General features: G+C 36.6%; 1 protein-coding gene across 1 annotated transcript; it reads right to left on the bottom strand.

Moving 5' to 3' along the window:
- Positions 1-95: 95 nt before the first annotated feature.
- Positions 96-25,427, bottom strand: kis (chromodomain helicase DNA binding protein kismet). The gene is made up of 17 exons (XM_077436361.1): positions 24,767-25,427; positions 17,282-17,483; positions 16,954-17,201; positions 16,760-16,878; positions 16,543-16,659; positions 9,402-16,404; positions 9,163-9,331; positions 7,471-7,558; positions 6,953-7,251; positions 6,750-6,839; positions 6,128-6,319; positions 5,213-5,489; positions 4,803-5,137; positions 4,504-4,650; positions 3,721-4,409; positions 3,316-3,653; positions 96-3,248 (listed from the first exon to the last, which is right to left on the bottom strand). The coding sequence occupies exons 2-17, from the start codon at positions 17,413-17,415 to the stop codon at positions 705-707; spliced, it is 12,789 nt and encodes a 4,262-aa protein (XP_077292487.1). The 5' UTR covers positions 17,416-17,483; positions 24,767-25,427; the 3' UTR covers positions 96-704.
- Positions 25,428-26,379: the final 952 nt, after the last annotated feature.

Below are 26,379 nucleotides of genomic sequence, written 5' to 3'. Positions count from 1 at the left end.
TAAGTGATTGGTATCGATTCATTTTTTTGTGTGTTAGAAAAGGCACATACATATATAAATATAATTTTAAAATTAAAAAGAATAAAGCATAAATCGATGTCAAATTTAATTAGATAAACTAGTACATTTAAAATATCTTAATATGCAGATCCTTAAAAACATTAAACAAGCATAAAAATAATATAATAAATATGTTACAAAAAAGATGTTCGGGAATAGTCGGGCTATTAAAAAAATAATTGGAATAAATTTTACAATTTAAATGTACACAAGTAAGTGTAAAGAAAAAATATTTTTATTACACGATTCATCAGATTGAGTGTTTACACCGAACATTCCCTGCAATTTTAATGTCCGTATTTCTTCGTAACAAAACAATGCTATCACAGAACATATGATAAGAAATTAAGAAAGTGAAATATAATGTATATATATATATATATATGTATGATAATATATCTAGCATTTATGGAAAATTACATAGCTTTAATGTCATAATGTAGGTAAAAGCCCACTAGATACAGTTCGCTTGAACATATTCATTCACATTTCACCTGTAAAAAGTGCATGTTAATATAACTATATTTATCTTCTCTTCAAGTCAATTATATTACATGGGTTTCAATAAATATTTAAACAGTTCACAATATTGCGTATCACTGTTGTTTTATAATTCAATGACGCGAGCTATTGCGTCGCACTGGTCATGGAGGCGGTTGGGCAGCCGCAGCTTGTTCCTGACGAGCAGCGGCGGCAGCGCGAGCAGCTGCTGCAGCAGCTTGTCTGCCTGCGCTGGACCGCAACTCTCGTTTCCTTTCGGTAGGTTGCTCCATTTCGTCACGGGGTCTTTTGCCGCGAGGTTTCCGCACTACCGTTTTCTTGGAACCGTCGCTGTTGTCTTGCGATGGTTCCGTTGAAGACGCATCTTCCGACGTATGAGATTTATTTTGTTCTTCTTTACTTTCGTTTTGCAAAGGTGAAGGACATTGCTCTGGCTCGGGTTCATTTTCCGATTTGTAAGGCGATTTTAGACAAGTTTCTACAGGCTTATCATCTTCAGGAACTGTTGCGCTACTACGTACAACAGTAGAAGGGGCTATCAAGTCCTCGAGATCCATCTCGTTGATAGCAATAGAATTATCGACAGTGGGAGTCTGGGCAGCCGGCTGAGTCATACTTTCAGCTTCAATCTTATTTGGACTACAAGTTTCATCATCACGCATTGTGAGATTTTCGGCCTCTGGAGATGATACTTCTATCTGAGATTTTGAATCTGATGGAGTGGGAAGTCTTTGATCTTCTAGGCTCCTAGCTATAAATTCAGCAGATGTTTTACTCAGTTTTTCAAAAGAATCTTTAGGATCGTCGTCTTTGCGTTTGGCATTTCCTGTACTAACTAAACTGGCAGACAAAGCGCCAGACGCCATTTGTTCATATAACATTTTACTTATATCAGATTCTTTTTTATCACCTTTCGCTGATTTTAAAAGTTGTTCTTGTACAGCCATAAATTCAGGAGTAAAATGAGATTTAGCAGACTCACTGCTTTTACGTTTTTCTACTTTAGTCAATTCAACTGTATCTCTTCTTTCCACGTCTCGCGGTCGTTTTTCACTAGGTTTAGTATCGTAAGCAGACACTTTACTAAGTGATTCTAATAAATAAGTGTCATGCGGCAAAAGCAAATGCTGCAAATGTGCTTGCTGTTGCCTATCTATATTAGATTTTTGATGTCTGGAAGTAGTGGTGGACGTAGAAGTAGACGAACTGGGTATTCTTGAAGTAGTTGCTTTTCCAGATCTAGCAGTACTTTGTGTGGTAGTATTGTGCGATGATGCAGACGTGCTTACACTTAACCCACCATTGAGTAGACCACATTGTGTAAGAGCATCGTAAGCAGATGATAGTCCAGGTTGAACTCCAAATGGGTTTAGTCCACCCAACCCCAAAGGTGGATATAGTAAACCTGGATTAGGGAAAAGGAATGGAAATTGTGATGATGCACTCGTTGATCCTCCTTTTCCACTGGACATGTGCATATCTGTATTTTTTCTTGATTTTGATTTATTTGTCGACGATGATGCACTTTCATTGCCAGTACTTGCACCTAGACCTGACATATCCATGCCTGAAAAGCCAGACAAACCTAATCCAGCTAAATTAGCAAACATATTGCTGCTACTCATATTACTTAACATGTTGGGCATTCCTCCAAAAGGCATAAGTAATGGATTTGTTTTTGGATCAAAACTTCCAAGACTGGCTAGTAATTTCGGATCAAACGTACCGAGGGTTTTAGGATCAAAATTAGCTAAATTTGATATAGTGCTAGCCAAAGTTTTGGGATCAAATCCACCAAGGCCAGACAGTCCTGACAAAAGTGAATTATTTAAGCTAGCTAAATTAGAAGCAGAAAGTCCTGAAAATGCCATATTAGATGCCATCGATGATGATACAGCATTTGACGCATCAACAATTGGTGGTCGACCTTTTTTCTTTTCCATGGAAGGCGTAGATGACGATGCTCGAGATGGCCTCGAGTCTGGAGATAATTTTACCGATTCTTTAACACTATCTGTCCATTTAGGATCCATATCATACATGGGATTCTCAGCAATCCATTGTGGCAAATGTTTAAGTTGCGGTGCTTTGGGCCCACTCAAACGTTTTCCCGATAAACGATGAATTACTGGAACATGTTCTTCACCTGTCAATCTTTTAAAGTCTAAAAGCGGATCAGGACGCCGACGTCGACGTTGAGCCATATAATCAGCAAGAGTGTCGCTAACGCCCGCTACAGCACTCTGTTCAGCAAGCCATTTGTTCACTTTGGCTTCGTGTGAATATGCATTAATTTTAGAACTAAGGTCAGTCGCTTTATTCATATCTGATAACATACTCTCGTAGTTTTTCCTCTGTGATGTTGATGGAGTAGTTATTGGAGATGATTTTCGTTGTTTTGGTTCGTTGAGATGACTCGAATATCCTGATAGATCCTTCGGAGGTACTTGATTTGCAGGTACACTGGTTACAGTAATAGAAAATGGCTTTTGTGATGGAGAAGATGTTGAAGATGTTGGTGGTGGTGCAGGTGTCAATGTCACATTTGCCATTATTGGATTCTTTTTAGGAATTTCAAGACTTGGAGTGATACTTGTAGTTCCAGTTTTTGCAGCAGATAAACCGAGAACTATTTCATCTAGTTTTCGACGTTTTTTCTGCTTATCATTGATTACTTCCGGTTCAGGCTGTAAAAATAGTTCCGATTAGAGAAAACCATTTAAATTTATTCTATTAAGAAACTTAGATACTTACAACATTTTTCCTTTTCATGAGTTTGCTTAACATGTCATCTAATTTTCCTTTGTTTTGCATTGGTGGTGGTGTATTTGGGCGTACTTTCTTAGCCATAGAAAAATCTTGCACTTCACTCAAGTCAAGAGGTGCAGACAAATCAACAGGCCCACCCGAATTCAATGCCTGATGACTAGGAGTTGATGGCCTAATTGAATGAGCAGGCAATGGAGATGGTCTTTGATGTGCTGGGGGTGGAGGTGGTAATGGTGCTGGAGTAGATCTCCTAGATGAATCACTCGAATCATCTCTTTCCCAACTATTCAGTGTGCCTTTAGGTGCTAAATTTAAAAATGAGCCTAAAAAAATTAATAAAATATAACAAAAGAAATAAAAAAAAACATTTGAAATTTGATAGAAACTTACTTTGAGCAGCAGAGAGAGATGGAGTATTCAGTAACGCATGAAGTTTTGCTCTTTCCGTTTCAACATCAATAGCAATATGTTTTTTGTGTTTAGATAAAAGTGATTGGCTAGGTAATTGTGACTGAAAAGATTGAGAACTGCGAGGTAAAGGTGAAGCTGAAGGTCCCGGAGATGATGTAGGCAATGGAGATGAATTGTGTGGAGGTGTTGCATTAATACCACGAGCAATTAAATCGGCATGATTTTTGTTAGATAGTGGCCATTCATTGTTTTGAACGTTGTGAATAATATGATGAAGTCTAGTTTCCAAAGTCTGATCCGTAAACCAGTGAACAGAAGAGGCAGAATCAGTAGTTTTATCATCAGAATCAGTCTTAACAGCTTTAGTTAAAGTTTCCAACTCAGAAACAGCACCGAGACTTTCAGAATCGTTTTCTTCATTTTCATTTTTCTTTTCTGAAACAGATGCTTCACTTTGAACAGTAACAGCTGGCTTATCATTATTTTCTTGCGCAACTTCCTCTTCTTCATCTTTTTTTTCTTTGCTTTCTTTAATTTTTTCAACTTCAGCGCTTTCTTTAACTTCAGGTACACTTTTATTTTTGAGTTCAATCCATTTTTTGGCAGCATCCGCATAAGGAAGTTTGGGATCACAAAACAATTTTTGATAAGAATCTCCAAGACCATGTCTAAAAAAGTAGTTAATATTAATTAAATAAAAAATACAATTACACTTAAAAAAACATGAGATAGTTAGATATAATAAATTGCTATAATACTTACTTGCATATTCCAGTTACCAATATCTTGTCATATGCTCCAACAATCCACCATGGTGGTGTGTCTTCATTTGTCTCACAATTTAACAACTTTGTATCTATCATTGGATGACAAATAATTTCTTCCCTTAGCACCCTCAACAAATCAATCCTAAAATTTGAATTAAAAAATATTCATTTCACAAATATATATATATATATATATATATATATATATATATATATATATATATATATATATATATATATATATATATATATATATGTATGATATACAATTTAAGATTTTATATAAATTAAAACCTTTCTAAAGTCGTGATTGCTCGTTCTTCACCGATCGACTCTGCAGTGAGATCATGCAAAGGCATTTCTTCTTCACTGACCATTAGGCCGCATTGTCTTTTACACATTACCATAAATGCCTTTAAATAATCAGTGAGTGCTTCATCGGGTTTATCTAATTTTGCAAGAGCTTTAAATCGTCCCCAACGTAAGCTTTTAGTTGCAGGATCGAATTCAACACCATACGACCCCACAGTTTTACAAAATGCTTCCTCTTCTGTCTTGGACCACTGTGACATGGATTCTTCACGATCTTTGTCACGAACCAGATGATCGAATTTATCACGTCGATCAACCTATAAAGGTAAAATAAAAATATAGTATCACGTGAAAAATAACAAATATATTTTTGACTGGAAGTAGCACTCTACCCTTGCTCTTTGTTGCAATCGTAATTCTTCTTTCTTATAGCTTCGTTGATATGAAGTAATCAGTCGTCGTAATCGAGTATTCAGATCTTGTATGGAAGGCCACTGACCACTGGCAATTGGTGCTAGACAACTTGTACTACTTCCTTGTGTACTTTCATCTAAATCGCCAGATGCCTGAATAGGTGAAGATGGTGGAGATGATAATGGAGTATCATGACCTCGATTAGAAAGTTCCTCCTCACCTTGATCTATGATACTTTTCATTAAATCTTCATTTCTGTAATTTTACATATAAATTACGAATGATTATAATGAATTAATGGAATAAAGCAGTGTGACAATTTAATTTCAGCAACTTTCTACATTTAAAAAAAGTAAAAATTATAGTAACCAAATTAATAAAACATTTTTTTAGCAACGACTTAAATATTTCTCAAAATTGGAATTACATCAAGAATACATTTATATATTCTTATTAAAAAACTTTGAAGATTTTTTAAAATAATTGTAATCGTAATTGTGTAAATTTATATCAGGTTTGTAAATAGTATACATTAATATGTATATAGTCTAATATAAATCTAAGAGAGTATGTGTAATACTAAGGAGAATATGTAAACATTCAAGCACAAACAGGTGTTAATAGTTAATTGACATAACTAAAATGCAAGCATACAAAAAAATAAATCATTATAAAAAAGCATATTCAAAAAAATATATATTATATATTTAGTAGAACTATATTATGTATGATATAAAAATGAAGAGATCCTTTTCAGGCGGTTACCAAACTCGGCAGAATTCATTTATATGAAAGCTATAACCGAATTCTACTGCATACGTAACGATTTGAAGATCTATTGTTTCCCCAAATAATCAAAAAATGTCATGGTATTTATTGCCTCGGCTACTTACTTGAGATTCGCGCATTCACCAAAATCGGGTGGTCCCAACCGATGTAAAAATTCCAACTGTGGATCAATACGCATGGCGAGGTAGTTCTCGTAGCCGTGTTTGTAGATTCCAACAAGCAAAGAAACATCGCAGGCTGAATCCCACCATGAGAGCGGCGGGTGATTTGCGGGGGGAACGCGCATCGGCAGGGCACTGCCACACACAACACACATCTCAATCACAAAGTGTCATTCTTCGACATAATACTATCATCTCACTCACAACAGATATTTTTTTTTAAATATCTGGTGTTCATTACATTGATATAGCAAGTTTCGGCTAAGTGCCTTGTCGGAGAGCGTGCCAATCCGCTGTTAGTAATAGGGATATCAAAACACACACATACAAGAGTTTATTTTGGCACAAAATAAAGAAAAGATAAAAATAATAAACATTAAGAAAAAAAAAGCAGATATCTAATAACCTAGGAAGCATCTCATAATATGATAACAAAACAATCATGCAGAATGGGGCATGACATTTGATTGTGATTTATGATGCACAAATAGCTTAATAAAGTTTTAATTGGTTATCGAAGCAAAGCAATGTCAACTAATTAATTGTTAAATTTAAAAATAAGTACCTTGCATTAACACCTTCACTGATTTGTTGGGCAAGATCGCTGATAACTTCATGTTTGATATAATACATGAGACGGACGCGAAGCAAAAGTCTGTAAAAATCCACGACAAAAAATTCAAGTACATATATACACTGACAAAAATTCAAATCTAGAATGAAATCAATGAATTTTTTTCAAGTTAATCAATACATATCCTAACTTACTTATTAGCATGCCGGAAAAGGTGTTTTTTATAATTATTTTCCAAATACGCTTCGCAATCAAATCTTTCCGACGAACTCCAATGTGACGAATCTTCCCATTTTTGTAGATTAAGTTTTGGATCTTTAGTATCCCTACATTTTAGTTTCTTTTTAGCGTTTCTTCCTCTAGGCACAGGATTGTGTAAACCACTGTGGTTGTGAGCTATACTGATTTCACCGTTTTCTGTAGGTTGAATAAGATCCCAAATGAAGTTTCTTATTTTCTCGTCGCCTTTGTAATAACGGAGACAGAATAATACCTGTAAGAGGGAATCAAATTGTATCAGATTGCAAACACACGTAAGGAAATTAAGAGTTCTAAACTAATTTTCAGATTTAATAGAACTCAGCGAGAACCTACATTCTCTCGGTATTAGCATGGTTAATCATCATTAAATAATTATACAGAATTAAAAACAGCACTTTTCGATAAGCACTTATATGGGGTTGTGAATTGATACAGCAAAGAAATTAATTACTATGATTCTGGCACAATCTTCTATGTCCGAAATAGTCCATCCTCTGCGAAATTGATTTCTTCCGAGTATGTCCTCCCATCTACCCCATCTGAAAGTAATGAGACAAAAGATTTAACTATGCGAAGACACGTAATTCAATTTTTGGAATATATTTCAGAAACAATTGTAATAAACAAAAAAATATATATATCTGGTATGGAATGTAAAATAAAAAAATACAATTTAATATTTTCCTTTATTTTAAATCGTATTAAATAACATTGCAATTTATTTTATTTTATTATACATCAATTAATCGAGCACACTCATCTAACAGATTGCTCCAAAGCGACGAATGTGCTAAATTTGAATATAATGATTGAATTCCATATTTAAAAATGAATATAATTAATACATAGTTATAATTGAAAAAACAGAATTTTTCAATTTATTTTAAGAATTAGCCTTCACTTTTACATATTCAATTGTTTCAGGACAATTATATTTTTTTGCCAAATTCTGAAGAAATGACATAACCTCCAAAATGTTTTCAACTTTTTTCAACGTAATACAGTGGTCATTCTTTATTTCGTTAAGATTTCGCTGTTTTGTTTGAATTGTAAAAGTCAAAGAATCAATCTTCATATTTTTTAATAGAAGTCTCCGTCGATAATTTACGTCATCGTCATTAATTATGTTTAATGATCTTTTCAAATGTTTAATGCGAGCGCTAGAATGAATGTAGCTGTCATTATTTGCTGCAATTTCAATATTGATTTTTTCGAAATCAATAGTTTGTGGCAACTGGGGCATCTCCTCTATATCGTGTAGAATTGAAGTGATATTTTTATTTGACCGATTCAAAATGGATATGTGCAGTTTTTCATTACGAATTTTCTTTTGTATGGGAACGCAATAATTGTCAATACACTTTTTCCAATATTCTGCAGATATTTTCTGGGAATTAATTTTTTTCAATACAAATTCATCGTACAGTACTTTTGCTTCGTGTAATAAGGTTGATTTCATAGACATTTTTTCAATGTCATTTTTGGTGGCTAACAACCGTCTATTGTAGTTTAATTTCTCAACTGAAGCGTTGAGAGAGAATTTTTCAATCTCGGCACTTATAATAATTACAATATTCTTGATACGATCTGTTGAAAGCCAGTCAAAAGATGATAGTATATCAACAGTTAAATTCATTTTATCATGATGCAAAACCGTTTCAATGTTTTCAATTTTGTTGTCAGCCATTAATATAAAGAAATTTTTCAAAACGATATTCTCCAGATTTAAAACTCGATTCTGAAATTTCAGATTCTGATTTCTCAACAAAGCACTGTTTTGATTAAATACCTCCATTTGAAGTAATAAAGAGCAAAACAATGTCGGTATTCGAGTGAAGAATAATAAATGCAACTAGAACAGGAATAGACTTAAAAATGTTAGGTATCCAACCTAAATCAATAATTAAGTTACCATGACAGCATTGACCATACAATAGAATCATAAATATGGATATGCATACAGTTGGATCAGGCAATACAACTCTAAATCACTTTTAATTGTCGAATAAAATGAAATAAATTTACTCCAATTTAATATTGATAAATCAAAAGTTCTCTTCTCTCTTCAATGTTAACAAAACAATTTTGAGTAAGTTCAAGAGAATATAAATTTCAAATTAAATAAAAAAATAAAGATACACACCCAAATGTTAGAAGACCTCTTTCAATTTTGAAGCATTCTAATCGGGTCCAATTTCCGTAAATAATCTCTTCAACGAATATGCCATCATGTTTCGGGAGGTACTCGTCATTGTACCGTTTTCCTCTTCTTCCAAATTTATCTTTGCGCCTTTTATTACGAAGACAAATACCTAAAGAGAAAAAATTTATTAAAAAGAAAAACTACATAATTAAATAACGCCAACTAATATGAATACAAACCGTCACCATCGTCGTCCGATATGTCAGGCGTAGAATCCATATCAGACATTTCTAGAGCACCATCATCGTGTCCATAGCGCTTTATTTGGGTTCGACGTCGAGGTTCTGTCATTACTAATTCTTCTTCTTCTTTTTTGGGATCTGTCGGATCAATTTCAGCTTTTTTGGCCCATTTTTTCCAAAAATCGGGATCATCTATGTCTATATCCAGCCGTATTCCAGACGACGAAAAACTCGCCTTCGAGAATGTGGAGCCTTTTTCCGACTCCATTTGAATAATTTGCGTTCGTCGGGCTAAAATTATGTCAATATCTTCTTCGCAGAATTTGTCACCAGCATTGTCGTCGTCCATAACAGCTCCGTACGCTCCCTTCTTCAAAAGATCCTCTATTTCTTTTTTCGAAAGTTGCTTGCTATTGCCTTCTTTCCCACCCTGAGATGTGTTCATACTTTGTAAAATCGCTTTATCTAAGCCGAGTTTTAAAGATGCTTTGTCAAACATCTCCCGTTCGTAGGTATTTCGACACAGCAATCGATAAATTTTAACCATTTTTTGCTGTCCGATACGATGACATCTCGCCTGAGCTTGTAAATCATTCTGTGGATTCCAATCACTATCATAAATAATAACGGTATCCGCAGCTGTTAAATTAATTCCCAAGCCGCCAGCTTTAGTACATAGCAAGAATACAAATCTATCCGAGTCGGGTTTGGAAAATCTATCAATGGCTTCTTGACGCATATTTCCTCGAATTCGTCCATCAATTCTTTCGAAAGGATATTTTCGATACATTAAATAATCCTCCAATATGTCTAGACATCTTACCATTTGACTAAAAATAAGTACTCTGTGTCCATTAGCCTTAAGCTTCGCTAAAAGTTTATCGATCAAGACCATTTTACCAGACGATTGAATGAGAGCCTTATGATAGGCATCACAATCTTCACCATGTGTCTGTTTGTAATCATATTGAATTTGATCTTCAGCACCGTTGAGTAGATAAGGATGGATGCAGCACTTCCGCAGCTCCATCATCGTGTTCATCAAGTTGGGAATATTGGCAGCAGACGATGCCCCTTTGGAAAGGAACGTAAAATTGCGTTCCAAAATACCCCTGTAATATTTTTTTTGTATATTGGTCAGTTCAACTTCAATTACAGTTTCTTCCTTTGGTGCAAGTGTTTTTTCGACATCTTCTTTAAGACGTCTCAACATCATTGGCTTTAATAATGCTTGCAATTTCAAAACTTCAGATTCGCTCTTTAATTGACCAAACTCTGTCAAAAATGCTTCACAACTAGAGAATTGGGATGGCTCTAAGAAGTTCAATAACGAAAAGAGTTCATTGACATTATTTTGCAAAGGAGTTCCTGATAGTAAAACTCGGTGTTCTAAATGAAGCTGTCGTAAGCCTTCCAAAAGTTTACAATTCCTATTTTTCAACCTGTGAGCTTCATCAATGATGCACAGTCTCCAGTTGAAAAGTTTCAAGTCTTGAGAATCAGTGACGACTACTTCAAAGGTAGTAATCAGAACATTGAATTTAGTAAGTTCTTTGATAAAATTGCCTTTGTCATTCTTATAGAACATCTCATATTCTTGTAGCATGGCCCTACTTTGTTGGGAACCATGATAAACAACTACATTCATATCAGTCCATCCTTCCAATTCTCGCTGCCAATTAGGAATAGTGGACAATGGTGCAATAACAAGAAAAGGGCCTCGAATACCCAACTCCCACACAGAATTGATAAATGTAAGGCTTTGAATTGTTTTACCCAAGCCCATTTCATCGGCTAATATACAGTTTCGGCCATTAAACCACGAAAATAATAACCAATTTAGTCCTTCCAATTGATAAGGTCGTAGAGTATTTCCTCCTTTGTACAAAGGCGATTCTTTTAATTGGAGCCATTGTTCAGGTGGTGGTCGCTTTTTAAATCTCCATTTATCTTTTGGTGGTATATTCCTGAAAATTTCAAATTGCTTTATTTTTAAGGGATCGACATCTTCCTCTAATTCCCAAGTACTATCTTCATATTGAAGACTTTTCCATTTAACTAGGTAATGTTTTGCACACTCAGAAGTGGCTGGATCTACATGTTCAGATACATCTAGAATACGCTCTACTTCCACATAGTCGGGATTGAATGGTTCCTCGTCAAAATATTCAAAAATATTGACCTGCTGAGACTGCTTCTGTTTGAATCTTTTTATTTTCGAATATATTCTTTTATCTCCTTTATATAATTCTTCTTCAGTCTTCCATTCACAATGTAAATGAGAAAAGTTACGATATTTTACGAAAAATTCTTCAACATCAACCATAACAAGATGAGGTTTATCTGGATTTTGTGGATCTTGTGGTTCAGATGTAGTTGACTCTGTTGGTAATTCTGCTGAAACGTTAGAATCTAATGCAACTTCACCTTCTTTCTCGTTTGCAGAAGATTCCATATTTTCAGTTTCAATTTCTTGGACTTCATCTTTTTGTTCTTCTTTTACAATGGAAAGTGGTTGTATTTCATCAACTGTTTCCTTTTCGACATTTTCTGGTACTGCAACTGTAGAAGATTCATTTTCCAACAATTTTTCTACAGGTTTGTCTATGGGTTTCTCCTCAGAATCAACTTTTACAGATTCTTCTTCTTGTGATGATTCTTCGATATTTTCTTTTTCTACAATTTTAGCCGCATCATCGTCTATTTTCTCGATTTCTTGTTTAGTTTCAGAAGCCTCCTTATCAGTATGTTTATCGATGTCATTTTCTTTAGTTTCGCTAATTTCACCCACAATTTCATCAGTGATTTCATCTTTAACAACAGCTTCTGGAGCTTCCGAATCAACTTCTAGTTTTACATCGGGTGGTGTTTGAGTCTGAGGTTTAGCAAGTTCTGGAATTTGTTCCCTCTTTCCCACTCTTGATGCTAAAATAAACTGTACTATCATGGAATCTTCATCTGTTGTATTTATATACACATAATTTGGTTTACTAACTACTTCTTTATCGTCAACATCAGTGTCTTTTGAAGGTGTAGCTTTGACATTTTCCTTGGGAGATTGTTCTTTTTCACCCTTAGAAGTTGAAACTATTGCAAACTCATCATCTGATAATCTCAACATAACATCGTCTGTATATTTTTTCCTTTGAGTGTGCCTAGCAGATCGTCGTTTAGAACTATCACAATCTCCTTCAGGAGGAGGTGAAGGAGGGGGAGTAGTGATCAGATCATCGGGTTCACCATCAGATTCAAGAACAATGCCTCGTTTCCTGCGTCGAGGTCCGGGTGGACGTTTCGCTTTCTTTGCAGAATTGGTGGGAAATTTACTCCGGCGATTATTGATCTTCTTTTTAGGTGTAGTGTCATTAGCATAAACATCGTCGTCTAAGTCATATACACTTTCATCTCTATCTTTCCTTGCTGCAGCAGCTTCTTCTAATAATTCTTTAATGGGTATTTTTGACACTGGAATATCATCAAAATCTGTAACGCCAGATTCATCCAATGTGGAACCATTAGTAGATGTAGGAGGGGCATCACCGGTCAATGTTATATCAGTCACAGGCATATTTTCATAACCAAATGGTTTAGATTCATTTTGAACATCCATCGGAAACATCTTATTGCTTTCACATTCATTATCAAATTCACCAGAATTCTTTCTCTTATTAGTGCGTTTTCTCTTAGGGGTATTGGGATCCTTTGGCTCCCTTTTCTTTCTTTCCTTTGGCGTTTTAGGCTCCTTTGGTGTCTTTGGCTCTTTGGGAATTTTAGGCTCTTTTATTTTCTTCTCTCTTGGTTTCCTCATTGACTTTAACTTTTTGTTCTTAGCATCAATATCATCAATCTCACTAGATATAAATGAATTATCCATTGAAAACAATTCATTGCTGGCTCCAATTTCAGTGATATCTGTTACGGATTTTAAGCCTGTTCCCGGTGTTACACAGTCTTCAGAAACAGGTAAATTTTCGGGATTGTGGGGTATAGCCATTTTGTCAGATTTTTTGATTCGTGGCTTTCTCGGTTTAGTAGGACCTTTGGTTCTACCTCTGCCAGTAGTGCTAGAAACTTGAGGACTATCAATCATTGGTGAACCATACATGGGATTTTGTAAAATGCATTGGGGTCCACCGCTACATTTATCGTTGGTTTCATGTTGCTGAAGGATACCAAGTCTTTCTTGCAATCTCATCACTTTTTCTTGATTTTCGGGAGATGCTGGCATACAATATATCTCTTGAATTTGTTGTTGCAACGCTGCTCTCTCTTGGTGGTGAGTTATAGGAGTTTGATACACACTATTCATGTTAGGGTGTGGAATCATGCCTGGAGCCATCATCTGCATACCTCCAGGTGGCATTGGTCCCATAGGCATAATAGGTCCACGTGGACCCATACCCATGGTTGTCATCATAGGATTTGTGGCATCGTATTGACCCTGAGGTGGCATTCCCATCGGAACCATATTTGGTGGCATACCTAAATGATTTTGCATATTTGGATGCATATGAGGTCCTGGTTGCATTGATGGATTAATTTGTGGTGGCATTTGGATCGCGTTTGGTGGTCCAATGGGGCAAGTCATAATTGGTTGGATCTGAATTGGGGGCAATCCATGTGCCATGCTGGAAGGCATATTTGGAAGAGGGGTCATATTAGAAGATGCTATATTTATCTGTGGTGGTATATTTAAAGGAGTTTGATGAAGCGGTGATCCACTGTTTGGAATTCCCATATTTTGTATTTGAGGATTTTGATTCAGATTTACGTGAGGTGTCGCCATATTTAAGGTGTTTTGAGGTGGAATAGGTGGTATATGTTGTACAATACCAGCTGGAGAGGAAACATTACCAGCCGATCCATTATTCATATCAGGTATCCTAGTATCTGTCAAAGGATCAGCGATATATTTGTCCTTATCAGTTGATATGCTGTCAGTAGCAACACTAGGGAATTGCGTATTTGGTTTTTCCACTGGCGCAACAGCATTTAGTGTAATTTCCGAGTCAGGTTTATATTTTTCATCTTTAATAGTAACTTCATTACCAGTATTGGCTGACTCGGGTGATTTAGGCTTCTCGGAAATACTTTCAGATTCTGTAGTTGAAGATGCAAGATTGCTTTCTACAACAGTACTTGTACTATCGAAATTTTCAATTTTAGAATCATCGTTTTGCTTGACATTGGTACTTGTCTCATTTATAGAGGACACTGAAGGAAGTTGTGGTTCGGAGACCTCTTTAATTGGATTTAGTATTGGATTTTCTACTGCAATATTTTCATCAACAGTCTTATTATAAGTAGAAACTGGATGTGATGCCAAAGTGGTATTATTGAGATCAGAAGGAGACCCATTTATATTCATACTCTGTCTAAGAGAGTTATGTGGCCACTGCTGAGGAGATACTGGCATCCTCGCGCCAACAACAGGTGAAAGTGGGTTCCGTATTCCTTGATAAGGATACTCGTTGTTGGTGCTTACAGGGTTCGGAAGCACCATTTGTTCGAGAGCTTGTAAAGTGGACTGCTGGGAATAATTAGATGTTGGCACCGGTGATGATGTCTTAGTTGCTGTATTTGAAGGACGAGGACTCAGTGTACTCTGCATATGAGGGTGAGGCGACATATTTGACGATTTTGCTGGAGACATTGCAGGCCGGGGCGACATCTGAGATGTTTGCGGTCGAGGTGACATCTGCGCTCTGGGTGACATTTGCGGAGAAAGCTGAGGGAAAGGCGCTCTGTATTGCGGGCTAGATCCATCTAATGAAGTGAGCGTTTTTCCAGCAGAATATTGATTTCCAGTATTTACATTTATATCTAGCGATCTTTGGATTGGATGTGGATTGTAGCTCATCGGTGGCACAGAATGAGGAGAATTTTGTGAATAAGGTCCCAAATTATGAACCATTTGCTGCTGAGCGGTAGGATGTCCACTAGCATTTGAATGCGGTGGATGCACATTTTGAACCGACTGATTAATATGACTTTGTAAAGAATGACCAGGTACATTCTGATGAGGAGAATTTGATAAACCTGTGACATTTTGAATATTTGAATTTGGATGATTTTGAACCGATGCTCCATGCAAGCTAGATTGATTTTGCAAAGGAGGTAAAGTTTGTTGAGAAGCCACGCCAGTGTGGTTGGGAGGAACCGGCTGGTGAGATTGATTAGAAACATTTGGATGAATCTGATTTGAATGTGGCGGCACATTTTGTCCAATATGTACAGGAACACTTTGATTTGCAGCATTAGGGATATTTTGACTTGCATGTCCAGGGGGACCAGTTGGTTGTAAGGCTGCATGAGATTGACTGGAATGTACGGGTTGTACATTTGGATGTTGTCCCGGATGTTGCACAGCATGAGGTTGTCCGGGAAGTGGTTGACCCTGATGCTGCTGGTTTGGATGTGGTTGACCTGGGTGCAATTGGCCTGGATGTGGTTGAGTTTGATGCGATTGGCTTGGATGCGTCTGCCCGGGGTGAGGTTGTCCTGGGTGAGGTTGGACTGAATGCGGCTGAACCGGATGTGGTTGGCCTGGATGCGGTTGACCCAGATGAGGTTGACCAGGATGCCCTTGAACAGGATGTGGCTGCCCCGGATGAGGTTGACCAGGGTGAGTTTGACTAGGATGCGATTGACCCGGATGTGGCTGGTTAGGATGAGGTTGTCCAGCATGTGAAGAAACATTTTGATGCATTGTCGCATGTCCTGATATATTTTGATGTGGCGACTGATTGGAATGTCCGGGAACAGTCTGAAGTTGAGTAGGATGACTTTGCGGAATAGGTTGATTTGAATGTGTTGGGACAGCTTGAAGTGGTTGCCCGGGGTGAGGTTGTGATTGGGGTGGTAAGCCTCCTTGGTGAGGTGATAAGCCTTGATGCATATGTGAATATTGATGTGGGCCTACATCCATTTGGTGATATGTCATGTGTTGGCCTAAGCGACCACTTGCTTGTTGATGAATGGGAGGATATCCTTGATATGCCTAAAATGATAAGATTCAATAAATTTCATAAAATCATCATACTTTTTTCTTTTCATTTAAAGCTTTAAAACATGTAAGGATTAAAATTTAAATAACCAATACGATAAAATCACGGTAAATTATAGCAAAAAAACTAACTTGTTGATGTTGTGGATGTTGTTGAGGATACATGTGTTGCTGAGGAGCATAATGTGGCTGACGTTGTAAGTAACCTGTAGGTCCAGGACCACCTACACCAACTCCTTGAATTCCTAACTGTAATTAGTAAAAAAAAAAAGGCACATTAAAAAAATACACCAATTTATATATGAAAATATATAAACAAATAAGTGATTAATGAAATATAATTTTTTACCTGCTGTGAATATTGATTCATTTTAATTTGTTCATATGGATTTGGATGTCTATATGAAGAGGATGGTGGATAACCACGAACACCAGCGCTCCCAGCCCACCCTCCAATGTCGCTTATGCCTAATGTGAAAGATGAAAAATTCCATATAAAATAATAATTAAATATTTAAATATAAAATCAAATTAAATATTTACCATGATGCTGAGGATCTGGGGCCATATTATACATAGTATCAGGCCCAGCATGATACTGTTGCGGAGGATATTGTGGAGCTGCTGGACGATGTTGAGGCCTCACACCTCCATAACCTCGTCCAGTCGTACTTCCTTCCCAACTTCCCTCCATGTGGCCTGGAGTGGGATATTCCGGGGCTCCAAAAGAAGAGAGTTTTTGTAAAGGCGTATCTTGCTGAACGGACTGAGTGTATGTTGTCGGCGTATAGCTGTAAAAACAAATTATTAATTATTAATAAAATGTAAATGAAAACAAAGAAGAGATTGTCATTATTAAAACTATACTAACCCTGGTGGGTTGGGTGCATCTCGAGGAGCACCAGCTACTGGCGTAGCGTTTTGATCGAAATTGTCTGAGCCAAGATCTGCAAGGCCTTCGAGCATACTAGTGCCATCTTCTCCAAACAAATCGTATGAGTCCATCGCTCTACAACGAGCATTTCATAAAAGGAGCACACAGAGACTCCCATAAAACGAAGGCCATTGCTTTCCTAAAGAGGAAAATTTAAGTAAAATTAGTGAAGATAAAAACAAAACAATTTTATGTTGCTGCCATATTTACGCTATGCATTAAACAATATAAATTGAATATAGTTAAATATATCATAAGATTTTTGAAGATATTTATCATTTATCTAAAGGGGAAAAGCTATACGCTTATGATAGCAATATAACATAAAGCGAGACAGTCTTTCCCTCTAAGAAAAATGAATTGTCATTTTGTAAGCATCAGGGTAGAAAATATTTTTTTTGTTTTGAAATTTAAATGATTTTTTCATTATTTTAAAACAGTAAGCGAGGTAATAAAAAAATTATGAGATAAGATCAAAAATTAAGTTTTAATCATATCTCATTGCTTGTGAAAAACATGTACTACATACATATTTTAAAAATAAATGCAAAATATACAATTTAACATGACGTAATCATATTTTTTTTAGTAAAATTTTATGTAATAATTAGAAGATTGTATAGATATATAGACGGCCAATTTAACAAAAAAAATGATTTTAAGCAACTTAAACTGAATTTGAAAAATATGAATAAATTTTTTGTATCATAAAATAATAAGGTCAATCACTGGTTGCGCACTGTCACTACTAAAACGGCTTGCGACACCTAGAAGCCATTCAGTTAATGTGTATATTCGATGCTCGTTTGCGTCCATATAGCCTACAAGTACCTATGTATTTTATCATATGGATAAATTGCAAAGTGACTATGCTAAAAAAGAAGTACTTTTTAGCTCAGTATTAGTACTAAAATTAGTATTATTCACATGGACTATACTTATATATCCAATTAATTAACAATGGTTCTATGCAGGGCTTCTTTTACAAAAAAAAAGGTGCCGGAACTCACTTCTTATCAAGCTTTTTATTTAAGAAAATTATATTCGAATATCATTTAAATGAAATTTAAAGTAGCTTTTCCATCCATCCATCCACATTTCATCCGACTCGTAACATCATATTTTATCATTTTGACGATTTAAATAAATATGGATTGTCATTGTATACGTGCGAACATTGTTTCGTCTAATTGCTTTTGAAACATTGAAAATACAAGGAAAAAAGATGCGCAAATCTTTTCTGTAATAGTTATTTAACATGTCAAAAGGGGTGAGTATTATATTTTCGAAATTTTTAAATAAAACCATCTCCCTTCAAATAATAATTATTTTCCCAAAGCTTTGAGGGGCCTCACAAGTGGAATAACCTAGAGCAAGGGTTCCTCACCAGTCGGTTGTAAGGCAATATTTGCTCGATCTTAATATTACGATTGAGAACTTTTAAAAAATAATTTATTCTATTATGTACATAGATGTAAAGCGCTTCAGAGACGAAAATTTAAAATTCTTTTGAAAGAAATTGAGTCACATCACAAAGATTTGGTTGAGCAAAGGATATGTTTTTGTTAGGTTTCGAGAGTTATTACCTGAAATAAAAACATTTTTAATTGAGAGAAAGAATAATAGTGTGACCTATCTTCAAAACAAGGAATGGCTTTTAAAACAAGAAATTTTGGATCAATTTAACAAAAAGCTTGCAGACTTTAAATTGGCAGTTTTTTATAACATGAACCTTTGAATATGAATGAAAATAATGTTCAAAGTTCGGCGAAAACCATCGCAATGATTTTTTCTATAGTCGATTGAATTACAAAATCTTTTTGTATACGTTATGTATTGAATCCAAAAAATTGATAATTAAAGGACGTTTATGACGTATTTATAAAAAAAATTCGGATGTGACCAACCTATGAATTTGAGGAATATAAGAAGGTCACAAAACAAAATTCGATATTGAACCGTACAGACAAATTCACACATACCGGAGCATTATGAAAAACTAATAGCTATAACAGCATTTTTGATACAAATTGAGCGCAAATGTATGGAAACTTGCACAAGACAAAAGTTCTACTTCCGGTCGGATTTTGTTAAATTTTTTTTTATTACTTAAAATCACTATCAGTATTATACACAATAAATATCAAAAAGATTAAAATAATTTAAAAGGTCAAAATAAAATAATGAAATATTGTTTTAAAAAAAAAATACTATTTCCGGTTTACGATTTCTGACCAAAACATAATCAGCTCTAAGTTAGCACATAAAGAATACAAATATTAAGTTTCAGATACGTTCAAGGGTGTGGACAGAGTAGTGGTGACAACATTTTTGACCTTTCTAAGAGGAAAAAATCCCACTTCTGGTTTATTAAATTTAGTGATTGTTTTTTTTATTTTCATCACATTGATACAAGAATTATACTTGAATTTTTTCGTGAAAAACACACATGTTTAAGGGGTCGAAAAAAATAGTGGAAGAAAAATCGAACAAGTAAACTGCCACTTCCGGTTGACGAATGCTTACCAAATTTTATACATAACTTGGTATTAAGCTTCAACTGATAGACATGAAATTTTAGTTCAATAAACTAAAAGGTTTCTGAGAAAAACATAAAAAACCTCGATTCTGTAGAGTAAAAATACTACTTCCGGTTCAGATAAAAATATTAGGTTATAAAATTTATAATTTCTATTACATGTGAAAATATTTCAGTGCGATTCAGTTAGCAGTTTGGGAGATAATTGAATTCAAAATCTAAAAAAAAAAGGAACACCTATAGCGGGAGGTACCATTTCCGGTCAACTCAAAAATTTACGTCGTGTTGATAAGAATTTCAGTAACCAATACTAAGTTTCAGTTCGATAGCACTAACAGTGTTCAAAAAATCCCCAAAATACACACACAAACACCTTTTTTCTAGATCATGAAAACGTGATCAGTGATCGATTCTGAGTTCGAATCAGCCAAAATCTCGAGTTCGAATTTTCGCATGATCACAAAACTAAAAAGTAAAAATACCAAAATTTTAAAAATATTTTGTTTCTGCAGTTATTCAAATATATTTTACCTTTTAAAATAAATATTTTTAGCTTTTAAATAATAAAAAAGTAACAACAAGAAAGTCGATCACTGTGAAAATTTAGATGAAAAATGCCCAACCTCAAAAAGGTTGGACACCTTTGACCTAGAGAAGGCATTGGCAACCTATGACCTGCAGGGTCACCAAGTGACTGATTTGACAATTTCAAGTGACCCACTTAAGTTAACCCGTTAAAGACTAGAGGTTTTTTTTCCAACCAAAAAAATGTATATTTCATTAATAATTTACTTATGAATAAGCGTCGGTTAAAAATGATGTGTTAAGATATTTAGTGATTTAAACAACATTGTATGAAGAATATTTATATGCAAAGGCATCTATGCAACAAATTGAAGATGTAATGAAAAAGTTTTTTTTTAGATCGTAAACAAGATGATCTGTATTTAGCACACAAGTACTTTGAAGCTTTTTTGGCAGTAATTGAATCCAAATATGAACATTTGATGTTACATGTTGAAATATGATGGTTTATTCGAAACAACTTTCTTAATCGATTTGTAGCTTTGATGAAATACAAATAATCCCTAACGAAATCGAAATACTCAAAATAATGGTTTTTACAAGATTTTTATATTAGCTTCTTAAGACTTTTGTTTATAACAGATGTAATGAATCAGTACCATGGCCCTAGTCCAGGGGCCCAACACCAAGATTTTTTTTTTTTTTTAATTTGATCAGGTGATCCTCAATCTTATTACTCCTTAATGTGTATTGAGAAAAATATTCATAAAATGATTATTAATTTCAATTTTTAAACTTCTTTGGGGAGGGGGGGGGGTTTAAGCATGCTAGCCCAGGGGTCCAGTCATTTCAACATATGACTCCATAATAAATAATTTTATACATAATGATATAAAATATTAATGTCCCGTCAGTCGGACGTAGCACTTGAGTAGTCTAGGTTCTGGAACTTTATTCCAGCTCCCCCCCCCCCCCCTCTCGGTGGCCCTGACTACCGGTAATTTACAACTGTTTTGCGCACTACAGCCGGAAATAGACAAATTGGACCATCTGTCAAAAAGGTTAGGCATCACTGGTATAAACAAACAAAAGAGATTAAGACAAAAGTCCAAATTGATTCAGAATTTGGTAAACACCAAGAATACCGTCCCCTGGCATTTACATACACAAAACGTTGAGTGTGTAATTCATTTGGATCCACAAAGTTGTCTCGGTGAATCACAAACGAATGCATTTATATTTCACTGTAAAACTGGAGCTGAAACGTCAATTTGGCACAGATTATCTACAACGTACTTGCAAGAATTTGTTTTTACAAATTCATTTCGCACCTCCACCAATGCGGTAATTGCAGAGAATTACACAATACAGATACCATGTTGGATCTTACGTCAAATGCCAGGGGACGCTATTCTCGGTGTTCACCGAGTAGTCAGAGTTCTGGTACTTTACCCAGGTTCCTCCCCTTCTCCGGTTGGCCGCGAGTACCGGTATTTAACTTTTTGGCGCACTGCGGCCGAAAATAGACAAATCATACCATCCGTTAAAAAGGCTGGGCATCACCGGCATAAACAAACGAGATTAAGAAGAAGCCTGAATTGATTCAGAATTTGGTAAACACCGACAATAGCATCCAGTGGCATTTACATACACAAAACGTAGAGTATATAATTCACCATCATTTGAATCCACAAATGCATTCGTTTGTGATTCACCAAGCAAACTTTAATGGTACCTATATAAGTCAAATTTATACGTACCTATACAATATTTAGAATTTTAAACAATCGTACACATTAATAAAATTTACCGATAGAATTATTACGCGGTGCCACTTTAATATTGCGCGCTGTCGACCGAGTCATTTTCTTCTGTGCTGGCAATACTCTTATACACTCACATGGGGTTACCAGATGGTATCCAAAAGGAGGACATGTCCTCCTTTTCCATGTTTTGTCCTCCCTTACCTACTGTAAGTCCTTCTTTTTGCTAAACATCGGGCGGGACTGGCGGGAGGCGAATAAGAGTGTAGAGATTGACGATGTTAAGCTACACGATCAATTTTGTAAGTTGATTTCATTTCTTAAATCAAAATCACATGAAGATGAAGCATATTATCACCTCATACATTACACGTCGATCACAGGCTGTCTTATTAAATGGATGAATATTCCTTCTGGTGTTCCGCAAGGCTCCCTCTTGGGACCTCTATTATTTAATATCTTCATCTTCGATATTGAAAAATGTTTTCAGAATTCAAGTGTACTATTATTTGCTGATGATATGAAGATTTTCAAGAGAATAGACAACCGAAATGATGCTTTGGCCCTACAAGATGATTTGTTCAGGCTAGAGGCTTATTGCAGCATAAATAAGTTGGAAATTAATGTAGCAAAATGCTCCTGCATAACCTTCACCAGAAAACTATGTCCAGTTGACTTTCCTCATTCAATCAACGGACATAGACTCACAAGGGTATCGGAAATTAGGGATTTGGGAGTCTTTTTAAACTCTGATCTATCCTTTTGTAAACATATTGACAATGTTGTAGCTCGAGCGTCGAAGGCCCTCGGGTTCGTCATCCGGTCCTCCAAATGCTTTACTTCTATTAAATCATACAAAATACTATATTGTGCATACGTAAGAAGTATTGTTGAGTTTGCATCCCAAGTTTGGAACCCAGAGTACTCTGGTGCAAGAGACAGATTGGAGCGCATTCAGAAGAGATTCTTGAGGTACATCAGTAGCCGTTTTGGATTATCCTATACTTCCTATGAAGATGCTTGTAGGTGTCAGCATCTACTTCCACTTGTCAAAAGAAGGGAGATAGCTGACATCTCAACAATTTTGAACATCCTTAACGGCTCGATCGACTGTCCTCAATTATTGAGCAGATTATCATTGCGTGTGCCAAATAGAATGACTAGATGTAATGAGCTCCTTTACATACCTAATACTTTTTCTAATTATGGAAGAAGCTCATTCATCTGGCGTGCAAGCTCCACCGTCAACACACTAATTTTAACAATTTCTATGTTTGACTTATTTAATATTAATGCTATACAAGCTAGAGTGATTATTGCAAATTTGTTTTTCGATGATTAATTTTATTGAAAATTTACGATTGTGATTATGAATTTTTATTTTGATGTATTTATTTTGTCTTTTTGTTTTTTGTTATATATTATATTATTTTTATTATTTCATAATTTTTATCATATTATTATTCTTATTATTTTGATATTTTTATTATACTGTTATTTCTATTTTTTTCTTTTTGTTTTCTCTAACTATCTTACTCTATTATCATTTTTGTTTTTTATTTTAAATGTTTGAGCTTTTCTTTTTTTTACCTATATGTGAAAATTATTAATGGTTTATTTAACATAATTATGTTTTTTTTACTATCAATCTATGTAACTTAATAAACTGTAAATTTTCCAAATAAATAAATATTATGATTTGAAGTTGCACGAGCAGTGGACAATCAAAAGTGTTAAAAACAATTGTGCAGTCAGTTAAATCTTTAATTTAATTCTCACTCAATAGAACTTCAAGAACATGACATGTGAAGATTTTTATAATTATTTGTTAAAAAACCAAGAACTTGTTTCAAAAATTGGCAGCTCAGCTAAATGTGATTAAAATAAAGTAAAATAATATAAAAAATTCGTTTAATTTCTGAATGTCCTCCTTTTTTACAGAAAATCCTCATCTGCCTCCTTTATCAAATTATCATCTGGCAACCCTACACTCACACACAAACAATAGCCACTGACAGCGGCGAGCGCTCCCGCGTCTCGGCTTCAACCCCAAATGATAGTGTGGTGTGGTCCGCGAGTCCTGGTACTTTACTCCCCTTTCCCTTTCTCGTCGGCCGTGACGATCGCGGCATTTAACATTTTGACGCACTGCGGCCGAAAATAGACAAATTGGCCCATCTGTCAAAAAGGTTGACCATAACCGGTGCAATAAACAAACGGCCTGAATTGATTCGGATTTTTCGTACACGTAGAGGAAATGGACGTTCGAACGAAATGTTAAGACACGCAAGACATAAATATGTAAGTAGTACACATTTCTCAGACGCAATACGCGTTAGCAAAAGAAATGATGAAATTGTCTGGAATTGACAGGCGGCGGGGCGGGGAGGAGAGGGGGGGGACGGGTCGAAATCGAGGAAATGTTGACAAACGTGGGGTGCGGGAGGGGAGAGCGGGCCGGGGCGGGGGAGGGGAGGCAGGGGCGGCGACGCAGCGAGGGGAAGTGGGGTGGGGGAGGTGGGAGGTGGGCGGGAGGGCGGCGGCCGTCAGGCGAAATGGCGGCGCGGCGCGGCGCTCGGGGCGGGGGAGACTTACGTGGTGCGGCGGGGGCGGCTTTGCCGGGGCGAAGCGGTCTGCGCGGGGCGGCAGGGCGGCAGGGCGGCAGGGCTCGGGGCGGTCACTCGGGGGCGGCGGCTACAGGCGCGCGCGGAGGCCGGAGCCACGGCCGCTGGGGGTGAGAAAGAGTGGCGACGAAAGAGAGCTCGAGTCTGCCACTCGAACCGCACAACCACCCGCCGCCGACAGCGCCATCTTGACGGCCTCCTGCTCACACACACACACGACTCGCTCTCGGCTCTCGGCAACCAACACACCAACACACCAACACACCAACACCGACACCGAACCGACACACCACTCACACGCGCGCCGCCGACTCGAATGGCCGACGAATGTCTCCGGAGCCGGAGCGCCCCGATCCACGAAACCGATGAGCCAATTAACCTTGTATAATAGTATAAAACAATGGACGACGAGTGCGTAGCGTATAGCGTAGAGCGTGAAGTGTGCGGAGAAGGTAGGAGCAGGCGAGTGAGCGTGCAAAGCGCGCCGCCGCACTCCCACACGAATCGCCACTCGTCGGTGTTTCGGTCTCGGCTCTCGGCTTTCGGCTCTCGGCTCTCGGCTCTCGGCTTTTGACTTTCGGCTCTCGGCAGTACCGCTATGCCGCCACCGACACCGACACCATTGCAACGACCCTGCACTCACATCTCCGTTGCACGTGCGTATCAATTTGACGTATGTACGCGCTAAGTTACCGTAAGCGAGTTGAGTTAGATGGGTCTACGTGACGAGCCAGAATGTTAAATTACAGAAAACACAAATATCGGAAGGCAAAGATCAAAAAAAAAGGGTGCATGGTAAGCGGTACATACTCACTTAATTTGCGCGAGCAGGGTACAACAGGAACAAGAGGAACAGGCTTTTCCTCCCGTATCCTGCGCGCGCACATTAAAGGTCTGTTCATACCTAGTCAGCACGTACCGACTTCAGCAGGTATCCGGCCGTACCAAAAAGTATTCTTTGGTACATTTTGTATAGGTATATTCATACCAACCGTCACGTTTACGCCACGGCAGGCTTACAGCAGTACCCGACATTTCCTGTTCATACCTTACAGCGACATCCGTCAACGTATCGTATCCGTTTTTTTGGCCATCGTGGAAATATACACGCGAATTACGTGCCATGAGTCTGCCGCTTTGCTGTTTTGGACCAATTATCGATAGTGACAGTTGACAGCTGTTCAATCTTTCGACATGGTTTTGGCGCAAATATTTAAAAAGAAATTAATTTTTTTACGGAAATATTTAAAAAAAAATTGTCCATCATCCACAAGCTCCTTATACAGTGTCCAAAACTCTCCTTCGGTTTTTCTATTTTTTAACATGGGATGCACATCAAAACGCCTCCGTGCTTTTTTATTGCCTTCTTGAGCTTCTTCTTCCAACAACAGCGCGATTATACATAATTTTTCGTTCGATAAACGTCGAAACATTTTTGCTGACTTGTATTCTGACGCGTAGCTACGAATGCACGTGTATGCATTCATATTGCAAGTACTCGACAATACGACGTAAGCAATATTGCGCCGTATCGTCATGGCCTCTAATGTATAAGTAAGCCGATTTTCCCTTGCACTCGACCAA

The sequence above is a fragment of the Arctopsyche grandis genome, chromosome 8 (assembly GCF_051622035.1).
Source record: "Arctopsyche grandis isolate Sample6627 chromosome 8, ASM5162203v2, whole genome shotgun sequence".
In the NCBI taxonomy this organism is placed as follows: Eukaryota; Metazoa; Arthropoda; class Insecta; order Trichoptera; family Hydropsychidae; genus Arctopsyche; species Arctopsyche grandis.
The sequence above is the reverse complement of the archived record's forward strand: the minus strand, read 5'-3'. Positions and strand labels throughout refer to the sequence as shown.

Excerpts from the sequence above, each read along its gene's own strand:
- kis (XM_077436361.1), bottom strand. The coding sequence starts at position 17,415 with ATGGACTCATACGATTTGTTTGGAGAAGATGGCACTAGTATGCTCGAA. Across the intron at positions 16,660-16,759 it reads TGAATCAATATTCACAGCAG|TTAGGAATTCAAGGAGTTGG; the intron begins GTAAAAAATTAT and ends TACTAATTACAG. Across the intron at positions 7,559-9,162 it reads AGAGGTCTTCTAACATTTGG|ATGGGGTAGATGGGAGGACA; the intron begins GTGTGTATCTTT and ends CATTACTTTCAG.